This window comes from Salmo trutta, chromosome 17 (assembly GCF_901001165.1).
Source record: "Salmo trutta chromosome 17, fSalTru1.1, whole genome shotgun sequence".
Taxonomy (NCBI): domain Eukaryota; kingdom Metazoa; phylum Chordata; class Actinopteri; order Salmoniformes; family Salmonidae; genus Salmo; species Salmo trutta.
Window position 1 is genome coordinate 43,642,245 of NC_042973.1, and position 15,570 is coordinate 43,657,814.

General features: G+C 40.3%; 1 protein-coding gene across 2 annotated transcripts; it reads right to left on the minus strand.

The window, feature by feature from the left end:
- Window positions 1–6,814: 6,814 nt before the first annotated feature.
- LOC115152243 (cytochrome P450 2F2) lies at window positions 6,815–13,737 on the minus strand. Of its 2 annotated transcripts, XR_003867445.1 has the most exons (10): window positions 13,385–13,562; window positions 12,074–12,236; window positions 11,737–11,889; window positions 11,431–11,591; window positions 8,853–9,026; window positions 8,601–8,739; window positions 8,256–8,443; window positions 7,992–8,133; window positions 7,624–7,904; window positions 6,815–7,261 (listed from the first exon to the last, which is right to left on the minus strand). XR_003867445.1 is itself a non-coding variant. In XM_029696907.1 (9 exons), the coding sequence occupies exons 1-9, from the start codon at window positions 13,544–13,546 to the stop codon at window positions 7,720–7,722; spliced, it is 1,467 nt and encodes a 488-aa protein (XP_029552767.1). In that variant the 5' UTR covers window positions 13,547–13,737; the 3' UTR covers window positions 6,842–7,719. The 2 variants fall into 2 exon arrangements, 1 of the variants encoding a protein (XP_029552767.1); XM_029696907.1 differs by having other exon boundaries at window positions 6,842–7,904; window positions 13,385–13,737.
- Window positions 13,738–15,570: the final 1,833 nt, after the last annotated feature.

Consider the following 15,570-nt stretch of genomic DNA (forward strand, 5'->3'; position numbering starts at 1 on the left):
CCAATAATAAGAAGAGACTTGCTTGGGCCAAGAAACAGGAGCAATGGACATTAGACCGGTGCAAATCTGTCCTTTGGTCTGATGAGCCCAAATTTGAGATTTTTGGTTCCAACCGCCATGTCTTTGTGAGACGCAGAGTAGGTGAACGGATGATCTCCACATGTGTGGTTCCCACCGTGACGCATGGAGGATGTGTGATGGTGTAGGGTGCTTTGCTGGTGACACTGTTGGTGATTTATTTAGAATTCAAGGCACACTTAACCTAAAGTGACCAGATTTCTGAAATGAAAACCGGGGACATTTCCAGTTCGGCGGTCAATATATCATTCAAATATCCTATGTTATTATCTATGAAATAAAAAAGGGGGACAATTCCGGTTTCATGTATTTAGTCTAACAGGCATACTGTGATAGACAGACAGAGAAAACAACTACAGTGGCTTGTGAAAGTGTTCATCCCCCTTGGCATGTTTACTATTTTGTTGCCTTGATTTTTGGGGGGGGTTGTATCATTTGATTTACACAACATGCCTACCACCTTTTTTTATTGTGAAACAAACAAGAAGTAAGACAAAAAAACAGAACTTGAGCGTGCATAACTATTCACCCCCCCCCCCCCCCCCCCCCAAAAGTCAATACTTTGTAGAGCCACCTTTTGCAGCAATTACAGCTACAAGTCTCTTGGGGTATGTCTCTATAAGCTTGGCACATCTAGCTGCTGGGTTTTTTGCCCATTCTTCAAGGCAAAAGTGCTCCAGCTCCTTCAAGTTGGATGGGTTTCGCTGGTGTACCGCAATCTTTATGTCATACCACAGATTCTCAATTGGATTGATGTCTGGGTTTTGATTAGGCCATTACAAGACATTTAAATGTTTCCCCTTAAACCACTCGAGTGTTGCTTTAGCAGTATGCTTAGGGTCATTGTCCAGCTGGAAGGTGAATCTCCGTCCCAGTCTAAAATCTCTGGAAGACTGAAACAGGTTTCCCTCAAGAATTTCCCTGTATTTAGCGCCATCCATCATTCCTTCAATTCTGACCAGTTTCCTAGTCCCTGCCAATGAAAAACATCCCCACAACATGATGCTGCCACCACCATGCTTCACTGTGGGGATGGTGTTCTCGGGGTGATGAGAGGTGTTGGGTTTGCGCCAGACATAGTGTTTTCCTTGATGGCCAAAAAGCTACATTTTAGTCTCATCTGACCAGAGTACCTTCTTCCATATGTTTGGGGAGTCTCCCACATGCCTTTTGGCGAACACCAAACATGTTTGCTTATTTCTTTCTTTAAGCAATGGCCACTCTTCCGTAAAGCCCAGCTCTGTTCAATAGACAGATACTCCAATCTCTGCTGTGGAGCTTTGCAGCTCCTTCAGGGTTATCTTTGGTCTCTTTGTTGCCTCTCTGATTAATGCCCTCCTTGCCTGGTCTGTGAGTTTTGGTGGGCGGCCCTCTCTTGGCAGGTTTGGTGTGGTACCATATTCTTTCCATTTTTTAATAATGGATTTAATGGTGCTCCGTGGGATGTTCAAAATTTCAGATATTTTTTTATAGCCCAACAATGATCTGTACTTCTCCACAACTTTGTCCTTAACCTGTTTGGAGAGCTCCTTGGTCTTCATGGTGCCGCTTGCTTGGTGATGCCCCTTGGTTAGTGGTGTTGCAGACTCTGGGGCCTTTCAGAACAGGTGTATATATACTGAGATCATGTGACAGATCATGTGACACTTAGATTGCACACAGGTGGACTTTATTTAACTAATTATGTGACTTATGAAGGTAATTGGTTGCACCAGATCTTATTTAGGGGCTTCATAGCAAAGGTGGTGAATACATACGCACGCACCACTTTTCCATGTATTTTTTGTATAATTTTTTTAAACAAGTCATTTTTCATTTCACTTCACCAAATTGGATTATTTTGTGTATGTCCATTACATGAAATCTAAATAAAATCCATTTAAATGTCAGGTTGTAATGCAATAAAATAGGCAAAACGCCAAGGCGGATGAATACTTTTACAAGGCACTGCATATTACATAAACACTACAGACAAGACAGAACTATCCGATCTGAACAGCCATTCGGTAGTCTGGGTAGAATAAGAGCAGAAGAGAACATGAGCAAAATTGAAAAAACAGAGACAATTAGTATATGTGAAATACTTAACAACATAATAAAGAAATAAGATCATGATGAGATTGGTAACTACATAATATACTTATACCAACCTAATCTGTATATTTCTCAGAAGAATGTATCTTCTTCAGGATTGCTCTGTCTTTGGCTTGCTTCTCCATGAACTCCTGGACGGGGGAGGTTGAGGTTTGTCTTCACAATAAGCATGGCCTTGATGGTAGGAACAGTGAACCTATTTCTTGCTGCTGTCCATATATCATTAATTTGGGAGAACACTCTCTTGACTGGTGCATTACTTCCAGTTAAGCACATGACAACAGACACTAATCTAGCCAGGTTAGTGTGTGGGATGTCATTCTCTTTGAAGTGGGTAACTACCGTGTCTCAGATGTTTTCCATTCTTCAAGCGATTCCCCCTTCAGGATCTCTTGCAGGCCGGTAACCTCGTCAAACAATGCATCCTCATTGATGGTCACATTGGGGCATTTGTCCTGCAGTGTGGCTGCTGCCTTCTAGATCTCTTCACGCTGATGTTGCCTTTTTAAAAGGAGACAATGTAAATATTTTAGATTATCTGTGTGCTTTCCCTATGCTTGCAAGTAGTTCACAGCCATAGTGAAGAATAATTGGGATGTTTTGAGAAAGCTCTCTTTAGACATTGCTTCATTTTCCTCTAGCTCTCTCAGAAGTCCTCTGACCAAAACTGGAATGAAGTTGTCATCACGTCTTACAGTCAATTTTGCCTCAACGTATCTCAGAATTGCAGCTGACTCCACAGCACAGCGGTCCTGGCCTTCAAGCATCTTGATCGTGTCACTGAATACGGTCAGGTTTCCAAGGACAAAGGCCAGCCAAAATTCAGTCAGTGGATCTTTGAACATTGTTCGCAGGACAACAGGGCATTTGTCTTCAGATAGAAAAAAGGATTTCAATGGCACATACATTTTCAGCACTCTTTCTAGAGCAGGGAACATGGACATCCAGCGAACATTGCTGTGTCCTAAAATGTTATGGTAGTCCTGGCCAACAAATTCACAAAAACTCTTCAGTCTTTCTACTCTGACAGTAAAAATATTAAAATATCTTTGTGAGCAGGTACTCAACATCATGGGGAATCATATCCAAAGCTGTTCTGGCCGTGTTATGAATGATGTGGGCAGGACAACCTAAGCCAATCACCTCCCGCTGCAGAGCATATTTAACTTTGGTATGGACATTGACCCTCCCCAGCCTATTCAGTCCTGGTGGTGGTGTGGAACATGTGAGTGATCATTGTTCCAGATGAAGGATTGTTGGAAACTGAAATTTTGCTTGCGATGCTTGCGATTTCCTCGTATGAGGTGACCTCACATACTTTGGCCGAGATGTCTCATTGGCTAAGTTGGCCAATCAGCTGTTTACCGGTATTTGCCAACACCATTTTGTTGTTTGCGTACGGCCACACCATTCAAACACAGAAAAGTTGCTTTTTAACATAATACATTTTTTAAATTTGGAAGGAAGACAAGTTTACTCATATTGTAATTCATTATATGTAATATTTCATACAAATCCGGAAACAGTGAACAGCTACTTTAAGCTACCTAAACTCCCATGAAAAAAACACACACACGTTGTCTAGTTCATCCAGGTAGCTGTCAACGAAGTCCATTGGTTTACTAGGAACTCGGATGTTCTTACGCTCAGTGACCATGTCAATGGCAATCTGTTTACTGGATTCTACAAGTTAAGACAGGAATCCATACTTTGGTTTTGTGTACCTGGCCACTGTCTCCAAATGCTGTCGGTGATCAGGCTTACCACTGTTGTGTCATCGGCAAACTTAATGATGGTGTTGGAGTCGTACCTGGCCGTGCAGTCATGAGTGAACAGGGAATACAAGAGGGGACTGAGCATGCACCCTTGAGGGGCCCCTGTGTTGAGGATCAGCGGATGTGTTGTCACCTACCATTACCACCTGGGGGCAGCCCGTCAGGAAGTCCAGGATCCAGTTGCAGAGGGAGGCTCCTTGAAAGCGGCAGCTCTAGCTTTTAGCTCAGTGCTGATGTTGCCTGTAATCCATGGCTTCTGGTTCGGGTATGTACGTACGGTCACTGTGGGGACAATGTCATCGATGCACTTATTGACGAAGGCAATGACTGATGTGGTGTACTCCTCAATGCCATCGGAAGAATCCCGGAACATGTTCCAGTCTGGGCTAGCAAAAGAGTCCTGTAGCTTAGCATCTGCTTCATCTGACCACTTTTTTTATTGACCGAGTCACTGGTGCTTCCTGAATCAGGAGGATAGAATTATGGTCAGATTTGCCAAATGGATTGGCGAGGGAGAGCTTTGTACGCGTCTCTGTGTGTGGAGTAAAGGTGATCTATTTTTTCTCATTCTATGTATCTTTTTTATTTGAATTCATTAGATTTATGTTTACTGTTATTGTATTTTAATTAGTCTCATTTAGAAAACCTAGGACTATTGCATTTTCACACCTTTTTTATTTTATTTGTTAAGCACTTTGAAATGCATCTCTTGTAAGAAATGTGCTCTATAAATAGTTTTATTAAATTTGTATCTTCACAAATTGATTCTAATTAAATAGCAGCCATTTTGATCCAGTTTTGAATTAAAGGCATAACTTGGTCCTTGTCACACAACCCCATTTACACATTTTCAACTGTATTAAGGTTTCAACACCTATCGTCACGCACAGAAGAACAATGTCTGGATATTGAAATCATGTCATGTTTTAACTTACTGTCATTATGTTAATATTTACAGGTCTGGTAAAAACAAATCTATCAGGCTTATTGCCAGCTACAGTTGAAGTCGGAAGTTTACATACACTTAGGTTGGAGTCATTAAAATGTGTTTTTCAACCTCTTCACAAATTTCTTGTTAACAAACTATAGTTTTGGCAAGTCGGTTAGGACATCTACTTCGTGCATGACACAAGTAATTTTTCCACCAATTGTTTACCTACAGATTATTTTACTTATAATTCACTCTATCACAATTCCAGTGGGTCAGAAGTTTACATACACTAAGTTGACTGTGCCTAATTGACATCAGTTGAGTCAATTGGAGGTGTACCTGTGGATGTATTTCAAGGTCTACCTTCAAACTCAGTGTCTCTTTGCTTGACATCATGGGAAAATCAAAATAAATCAGCCAAGACCTCAAAAAGAAAATTGTAGACCTCCACAAGTCTGGTTCATCCTTGGGAGCAATTTACAAATGCCTGAAGGTAACACGTTCATCTGTACAAACAATAGTACACAAGAATAAACCCCATGGGACCACGCAGCCGTCATACCGTTCAGGAAGGAGACACGTTCTGTCTCCTAGAGATGAACGTACTTTGGAGCGAAAAGTGCAAATCAATCCCAGAACAACAGCAAAGGACCTTGTGAAGATGCTGGAGGAAACAGGTACAAAAGTATCTATATCCACAGTAAAACGAGTCATATATCGGCATAACCTGAAAGGCCGCTCAGCAAGGAAGAAGCCAGACTACGGTTTGCAACTGCACATGGGCACAAATATCGCACTTTTTGGAGAAATGTCCTCTGGTCTGATGAAACAAAAAAAAGGACAACAAAGTCAAGGTATTGGAGTGGCCATCACAAAGCCCTGACCTCAATCCTATAGAAAATGTGTGGGCAGAACTGAAAAAGTGTGTGCGAGCAAGGCCTACAAACCTGACTCAATTACATCAGCTCTGTCAGGAGGAATGGGCCAAAATTCACCCAACCTATTGTGGGAAGCTGGTGGAAGGATATCTGAAACGTTTGACCCAAGTTAAACAATTTAAAGGCAATGCTACCAAATACTAATTGAGTGTATGTAATCTTCTGAATGTGATGAAAGAAATAAAAGCTGAAATAAATAATTCTCTACTATTATTCTGACATTTCACATTCTTAAAATAAAGTGGTAATCCTAACTGACCTAAAACAGCGAAATTTTACTAGGATTAAATGTCAGGAATTGTGAAAAACTGAGTTTAAATGTACTTGGCTAAGGTGTATGTAAACTTCCGACTTTAACTGTATGTGTAACAGCAAGTTTATTTTTTTTTATTTTGCCTTTATTTAACTAGACAAGTTGTACTATTATAAACTGTCCATGAACTATGTGAAAGGTGCTGTGTTGATAAAGTACACTGCAGTAAAATATCTCACATTACATTTTTCATTTAGAAGTCATCAAACCACAGATTCCCACAATACGTTTTGAAAGTACTATCCCAAAATAACTGGTACTGAAAGCCTATTAGTATACCTTTATTTCAACAAGGAACACAGACTGAGACTAAGGTCTCTTTTACAGCTGGGCTCTGCGTAAACATGTTTACACATACAGTTCAGGTACAATGATTAAGAAATTACACAAGACAAACAAAACGATCACAGATAACACAAAAAAATACAGCAGCAGATTATTACATTTACACATAGGTTATTCCCCTAACAGCACAAGAACTTGCATTACCCGAAGCAGTTACAAGCAATACGAAAATAAAAATCCTCTAATAAATGTTTAAAATAGGCAAGGGGGACAAGAGTCTCAAGTTTAAGTTTAGTCTGCAGGCTTTTCCATAGGCAAGGAGCGTAACAGGAAAAGGCAGCCATACCCAACTCTGTGGAAATCACATGGGCCTCAAGTGTAATCCATGCTTGAGACCTGGTTTTAGGAATTCTAATTCTAATATTGATGAGTGATGATAAGAAGGTAGTTTATTCAGAAGTGCCTAATAGACAAAAACGAGAGCATGTTGTTCTCGTCTCATGGACAGCGAAGTCCAACCCACATGTTGATATAAAACACAGTGGTGAGTTCTGTAGCTAGCACCCGTAATAAACCTAAGTGTGCAATTATAAGTAGCATCCAGCGATTTAAGTGTTGATACTGTAGCATGCATGTTGATAATATCCCCATAATCTATAACAGACATAAAAGTAGCTTGCACAATTTGTCTTCTATTTGTAGAAGACAAACATGTCCTGTTTCTATAGAGGAAGCCTAGCTTGATTTTTAGCCGTTTACAAAGTTCGTCAATATGCATTTTAAAAGACAGTTTATCATCCAACCATATCCCTAAGTATTTATATGCAGAGACATGATTAATTCGAGAACCATCTAAGCTCGTAAATGCAAGTGCATTTCCAACCAACTTTTGAACCTATTAAAAATCATAAATGTGTTTTCTTTGCATTTAAAACAAGTTTCAGCTGTATAAAATACCCTTGTAATATCTTCAAATCTGTCTCCAATAGTGATAACGCTTGGTCAGCCGTTGAAGCGATAGGGTACATGACAGTGTCATCAGCATATAAATGAATTTGACACTTTCTTATCTCATCACCGATATTGTTTATGTAGAGAGTGAACACTATAACATCAGAGGTCCCCCCATCAATGGTGTGTGTAATGAGTCCTATATTATATATTCACATAAGCAAATTGTGACAAAAATGTGTTAAGCACAAATACATATAGATAGTTGAATTAAGTAGAATAATTACAATATTACATATTATATTACACCAATCCTATTTGATCTCTGTCTAGAATAGAATAGCTTCCTCCTAACTAGTTCCCTCTCAGTCTCACACCCAGTCTGTAGGGTTTGGGGGACAGGGTTACACCAAACACAGGGGTGTAGTCAGGTTCCCCTGCATCCTCAGGCCAGACAAACTTGAAGCGTCGCAGCAGAGTGACCATGATCAGGAAGAGCTCCATGCGAGCAAGTCCTTCTCCAAGACACATTCGGGGCCCTGCAACAACAACAAACTGTATGAGCCCTTTATGTATTACGATGTCAACAACATCAGTGATGCACTTTGTTTTGCTCTATCCCTCACCTGCAGAGAACGGCATAAAGGCCTCAGGCTTCTCAAACTCGCCCTGCTCATTCAGGAAGTTTAAGGGGTTGAACTCATGGGGGAACTTCCACTGACCCTCTTCAGACAGCACAGAGGTAAGGTTTGGAATGATCAAAGTGCCCTGCAAGTAAGAAATGGAGAGAGAGGATGAGACATATCCAAGTGGAGAAGAAATAAGTAACATTATGTTAGAGATTTTGAAATGAGAAGACAAGACATTTTAGATCTATTGCTGCTTCTCACCTTCGGGATACTGTAGCCCATCACCTCAGTGTCTCTGGTGGTGCAATGAAACACACTGAGGGGGACAGTACTGGCGATGCGCTGACTCTCGTGGGTCACTGCCTGAGTGTATGGCATCCTGTGTCTGTCCTCAAAAGATGCGTGTTCTTTCCCCTCCAGAACCGTGTCAATTTCCTGCTGACACCTCTCTGAGAAGACCAAAGGGAAGGGAATTTGTAAAAAAAAAGGACTTAAGTCAAAATTGCTTGACACCTTTTTTTTGGAGGAATAATCTACAACTACTACAACTGTATTAGTAGAAAGACACTTTCTGAATGTCAGCATTAGAAGATAAAGCAAACAGACCCTGAATCTCTGGATGGGTCATGAGGTAGAGGAAAGCAGTGAGCAGTGTGTTGGAGGTGGTGTCTGTTCCAGCAAAGTGCAAGTCCAGGACGTACATTATGAGTTGGGCCTCTGAAAAAGATGATCCATCATCTCCTCTCTGGTGGGGAGAGTACAGCAGTGTGAGACGAAAACTGTACAACCTAGTCATAATGATAGATGATGTGGTCAAACCCTCTTATCTACTCACTCCCATAAACAAAATGAACACACTTTGTCTAGTTCATCCAGGTAGCAGTCAATGAAGTCCCTTGGCGCCCCAGGAATCCTGGTTTCCTTATGCTGAGTGACGAGTCCAAAAGACATCTGTTTGCAACAAGTTGCATTTTTAAAGGCCTTCTGGAATGGCAAGGGAAGGTGTCGGAGCATGGGCACTGTGTCGTAAAGCTGTGGAGAAAGACCACGTAATGAGTCAGAACTACTACTGCACCAACCATTAACCATGCTTCCATTCACTTTTCCAGTGATTTTTTTTGTCGACATTTAGTAAGTGTGCATAAAAAAATAGATGTGACAATTGCCTGCTAGGGTGTGTTTCCATTTAACTATCTTGTGTTGATGAAAACAGATGGACGCAATGACGTCACAAAAAAATACATACATACATACACATATATATCTCAAATATATATATATATATATATATATATAGTTGAAGTCAGAAGTTTACATCTTAGCCAAATACATTTAAACTCAGTTTTTCAAATTCCTGACATTTAATCCCAGTAAAAATCTCTTGTCTTAGGTCAGTTAGGATCACCACTTTATTTTAAGAATGTGAAATGTCAGAATAATTTCACATTTCAGTCATTTCGCAGACGCTCTTATCCAGAGCGACTTACAGTAGTGAATGCATACATTTCATACATTTTTTCTCCGTACTGGTCCCCCGTGGGAATCAAACCCACAACCCTGGCGTTGCAAACACCATGCGCTACCAGCTGAGCCACTGAGAGAATGATTTATTTCAGCTTTTATTTCTTTCATCACATTCCCAGTGGGTCAGAAGTTTACATACACTCAACTGGTATTTGGTAGCATTGCCTTTAAATTGTTTAACTTGGGTCAAACGTTTCGGGTAGCCTTCCTCAAGCTTCCCACAATATGTTGGGTGAATTTTGGCCCATTCCTCCTGACAGAGCTGGTGTAACTGAGTCAGGTTTGTAGGCCTCCTTGCTCGCACACGCTTTTTCAGTTCTGCCCACAAATTTTCTATAGGATTGAGGTCAGGGCTTTGTGATGGCCACTCCAATACCTTGACTTTGTTGTCCTTAAGCCATTTTGCCACAACTTTGGAAGTATGCTTGGGGTCATTGTCCATTTGGAAGACCCATTTGCGACCAAGCTTTAACTTCCTGACTGATGTCTTGAGATGTTGCTTCAATATATCCACATAATATTAACTCCTCATGATGCCATCTATTTTGTGAAGTGCACCAGTCCCTCCTGCAGCAAAGGACCCCCACAACATGATGCTGCCACCTCCATGCTTCACGGTTGGGATGGTCTTCTTCGACTTGCAAGCCTCCCCCTTTTTTCTCCAAACATAACTATGGTCCTTATGGCCAAACAGTTTTATTTTTGTTTCATCAGACCAGAGGACATTTCTCCAAAAAGTACAATCTTTGTCCCCATGTTTTTCTGAGGTCTTGGCTGATTTCTTTTGATTTTCCCATGATGTCAAGCAAAGAGGCACTGAGTTTGAAGGTAGGCCTTGAAATACATCCACAGGTACACCTCCAATTGACTCAAATTATGTCAATTAGCCTATCAGAAGCTTCTAAAGCCATGACATAATTTTCTGAAATTTTCCAAGCTGTTTAAAGGCATAGTCAACTTAGTGTATGTAAACTTCTGGCCCACTGGAATTGCGATACAGAGAATTATAAGTGAAATAATCTGTCTGTAATCAATTGTTGGAAAAATGACTTGTGTCATGCACAAAGTAGATGTCCTAACCGACTTGACAAAACTATAATTTGTTAACAAGACATTTGTGGAGTGGTTGAAAAACGAGTTTTAATGACACCAACCTAAGTGTATATAAACTTCCAACTTCAACTGTATACACACACACACACACACACACACACAGACACACACACACACACAGAGTGACTAATACAAATATAGTGCTTGAAGTTCCATTACCCAGTTAGGCAAATTGCCAAAAGCCCGTAAGACCTCCCACCTATCTATTTCATGTCTCAGTTAGCCCACGAAAGTCAGCATGTATAATAATTCTCATGTGCCATCGTATTGCCACAGTCCGTGCCATGGTGAAACTTGCACTCCTGTAGATCTGAAATAATTGGATGGTGAATCTTGCCAGCCAACCAGAAAAGCAAGGTGAAGCAATTGAGACATTATTGAGAGAAAAGTTATTTGTATAGTTGAAAACATTGATTTCGCAAGGCGTAGGCATTTAGAATTAAATGTGGAGTGGAGCTTTAGTTACGCAGTGACAGCATGTGCCCCGTGTTCCCTTCAAAATGATTTGGCAATCATTTATTAGAAAAACACAATTTCCATCATCATTTGTCACAATAAATAAAGTTAGACAAAATACAAATCCACCTGTCGAATGGTAAAAATGTGATTTTTTTTGGTTGAGACATTTCTTTTTTTTTTATAAACCTGGGTCAACAGAAGAAACCTGCGTAATGATCTACCATCCATATCTGCTTTCAAACCAAAAGGTGTGATTTACAGGAAGCAATGTAATTAACATTGTTCTATGCTGTTTTATGTAAGTATACAGTTACCAAAAAGCTGTAATTATGTATAATACCATAGCCCAGGGTCCATTGGCAATCTTTGCATTCTCAGTGTAGAGCTTCACGAAGGTCTTAAGAAACTCATCGTTATAGTCATAACGCGACCCAAAAAGGACAAGGCAGATGATATTGGATGCAGCATTGTGGAAGAGAACCTGTGGGTTCATGGATTTTCCTGTGGAAAAATAACAGTATTACTTTGATAAGAGATACTTTACCCTCTTGCTCAACGTGAAAGAGAACAATCTGTATAAGGACATCTGTTAAATGGCTATGTTCCTACAAAACAAAACACCATTTTATATGTTCCACTTTCATACCAACGCTTTTCGCCAAGGGTGCAATGATGTGTGATATCTCCCCCAGAATCCTCTCCTCCATGGACTGCTTCCCCAGACCAAAGTTTTTCAGGGTCATTAGGGCGAAGCGACGATGCTCTTTCCAGCTGGAGCCATAGTCCACAAGAATGACACCTGGGATAGTTCATTACAATAGGTCAGTATTTTTTGACATATCAATCAAATGATAGTTATATTCTTAAGGGCAAAAAAATGGAATAGAAAGAAAAGATTGCTTCAGAATAGAGCTCTTCACAGTAATACATTCAAATGTTTTCTTGTTGATAATGTCCTGTATTGTATTTTTTCATAATATTACCTTTTCCTTCTGTGACGTGGTTGATCATAAGGTCTTGGGGTCTTCCTGCAAAATCTGCAGCCCTGGTAACCAGGGCCTCCTTCATAGATTCAAGCCCATTGAGGATCACAGCTGGCCTTCCACCAAAATAAAGACTGAAAACATTCCCATAGCGCTTCGCCAACTACGGAATGGGACATATTAAAGGATTTGTTCACTATTTTTAAACCAAATCTTATTTTTTTATGTAAATGGTATGTTATGGAATGGTCCAGACACTTTTTTAGTAATTTCATTTGGTTTTGAGAAACTATCCCCACCCCCAATAAACTTTCATCATTGCTCATTCTGCAGTATGGGAGCTACAGGAAAACATGAACTGTGTAATTCCAAACATTATCCGTAAAGTTATATTCCATTTGTGCAACTTAGCTGCTTCTCTGTGTAACCAGGGCAGCACAGCTGGTAGGGGGAAACCGCTCAAGTCGTGAAAATGGATAAAGTTCGGAATTACACAATTTCATGTGTACCACAGCTAAAGACCTGCATCACTATACTGAGAGGTTTGTTGTTTCTAAAAGGACGTATTTGGAAGGTTTTGGAGCCTTTGTTTATGTTTTCCATAGCTCCCATACTGCAGAAAGAGCAATGTGGAAGTGAAATCGCAAACAAAAAGTCTCTGGACTCTTCTAGAGACCCTTTGGGGCAGCAGGTATCCTAGTGGTTAGAGCATTGGACTAGCAACCAAAAGGTTGCTGAATCCAATTCCCGAGCTGACAAGGTAAAAATCTGTCGTTCTGCCCCTGAACAAGGCAGTTAACCCACTGTTCCCCGGTAGGCCGTCATTGTAAATAATAATTTGTTCTTAACTGACTTGCCTAGTTAAATAAAGGTCAAATAAAATACATGTAAAAAATTCTATAACATGCCATTTACATGAAAAATTTCGATTTGGTTAAAAAAAGTGAACTAATCCTTTAAGAATATTAAAGTTGCATAGTGTTGCAGTTGCATAGTGCACCTTTAAAGGCTATTTTGTTAATGGAATTGTTGAATTGAGTAAAACTGTGATTAGAAAATCAGTTCTTTGTCATACCAAGGCCAGCAATGTATGGATTTGAGATTACAGGAAACTTAAACGGCATACAGAGCACCACTTATTACGCAATTATAGACATACGTGCAAAGGTTGCTTTGATACAATTATTTGATAGATGTTATGTTCATATTGCAAAAAGGAATTATGAATTTAACCTGACACCTCCAAGTAATGCTTATTGATTCTTCAGGAGAGTTAAAATAGCATAACAGCGTTTTTTTTACAAGGTTTACCTTCTCCAGATCTTTCATAGGATTCCCCAAGCTCAGATGCAGCAGATTCCCAAATATTGGAATGGGTTGTGGACCAGGAGGAAAGTTTGGGGGTCTATTAAACTTCAAGAAGAAGAAGAGGAGGCAGATACATATCCACAGCAGAACGAACGAGCCCAACATACTTGTTGTTCAGTTCCAAGCACAGCAGTGACTGCACTCTGCTCTGCTCTTTTCCAAAGCTATAGACATGCGCGTACACGGATGCGCGTAGGCGTCCAAAGTTTAAACATACATTTTCACTAAAAATTAGTTGTTGTATAGACGACTCTAATTATCACACTTGTCCTTGTCACTAGCTAGGTTTCCATCCAATTGGCGACAGATTTGCATGCGAATATTCTAAAATCTACACGTTTTCCCACCAGTAAAAATCAGTGCATGATGACGTAATACACACAACATTTACTTTTTCGCTTAAATTTTCGTGTACCGAATACAAATCTAAAGTTCAACCTGTTTCCATGGCATTTTCAACTCTACCGATAGTTGTGTCACAAAAACGGGTGTGTTGAATAGCAAATGTGCCTACTCTGGTCTTGGCACGTGCGCTCCAGCCAACAGTTTGCAGATACAGTACAGGTAAACTGTGCTGGTAGGCTAGTCTACATTATGAGATTATTATGGATAAAAGCGATAATATTTTTATTTGTCAAACGGCAGTAAAGCATCGATCATAATGTCACCAGCATAAGACCCTGGATATTCATTGAAAATGAGCATCAAGAATACCGTGCACTTCACCACCCTGTGAAGTTTATCATAATTTATGTTGAACATAATAAACAGCTGTCTATCCACTGGATGTGTACCAAACTCACTAAAAGTGGAAGTAATAAAGCCTCTCTTGAAAAAGCCAAACCTTGACCCAGAAAATATAAAAAACTATCGGCCTATATCGAATCTCCCATTCCTCTCAAACATTTTAGAAAAAGCTGTTGCGCAGAAATTCACTGCCTTCCTGAAGACAAACAATGTATACGAAACGCTTCAGTCTGGTTTTAGACCCCATCATAGCACTGAGTCTGCACTTTTGAAGGTGGTAAATTACCTTTTAATGGCGTCAGACCGAGGCTCTGCATCTGTCCTTGTGCTCCTAGACCTTAGTGCTGCTTTTGATACCATCGATCACCACATTCTTTTGGAGAGATTGGAAACCCAAATTGGTCTACACCAATTTCCGTTTTAGGACCACTATTGTTTTCACTATATATTTTACCTCTTGGGGATGTCATTCGAAAACATAATGTTAACTTTCACTGCTATGCGGATGACACACAGCTGTACATTTCGATGAAACATGGTGAAGCCCCAAAATTGCCCTCACTGGAAGCCTGTGTTTCAGACATAAGGAAGTGGACGGCTGCAAACTTTCTACTTTTAAACTCCGACAAAACTAAGATGCTTGTTCTAGGTCCCAAGAAACAAAGAGATATTCTGTTGAATCTGACATTTAATCTTGATGGTTGTACAGTCGTCTCAAATAAAACTGTGAAGGACCTCGGCGTTACTCTGGGCCCTGATCTCTTTTGACAAACATATCAAGACTGTTTCAAGGACAGCTTTTTTCCATCTACGTAACATTGCTAAAATCAGAAATGTTCAGAAATGAATCCATGCTTTTGTCACTTCTAGGTTAGACTACTGCAATGCTCTACTTTCCGGCTACCCGGATAAAGCACTAAATAAACTTCAGTTAGTGCTAAATACGGCTGCTAGAATCCTGACTAGAACCAAAAAATGTATCATATTACTCCAGTGCTAGCCTCCCTACACTGGCTTCCTGTTTAGGCAAGGGCTGATTTCAAGGTTTTACTGCTAACCTACAAAGCATTACATGGGCTTGCTCCTACCTATCTTTCCGATTTGGTCCTGCCGTACATACCTACACGTACGCTACGGTCACAAGACGCAGGCCTCCTAATTGTCCATGGAATTTCTAAGCAAACAGCTGGAGGCAGGGCTTTCTCCTATAGAGCTCAATTTTTATGGAATGGTCTGCCTATCCATGTGAGAGACGCAGACTCGGTCTCAACCTTTAAGTCTTTATTGAAGACTCATCTCTTCAGTAGGTCCTATGATTGAGTGTAGTCTGGCCCAGGAGTGTGAAGGTGAACGGAAAGGCACTGGAGCAACGGACCGCCCTT

Bases quoted from the DNA above. Each gene is read 5' to 3' on its own strand.
- LOC115152243 (XM_029696907.1), bottom strand. From the start codon at position 13,546: ATGTTGGGCTCGTTCGTTCTGCTGTGGATATGTATCTGCCTCCTCTTC. The intron at 11,890-12,073 runs GTAATATTATGA...GAACTATCCCAG, and splicing joins CCACGTCACAGAAGGAAAAG to GTGTCATTCTTGTGGACTAT. The intron at 9,027-11,430 runs GTATTATACATA...CTTTCTCCACAG, and splicing joins CCAATGGACCCTGGGCTATG to CTTTACGACACAGTGCCCAT.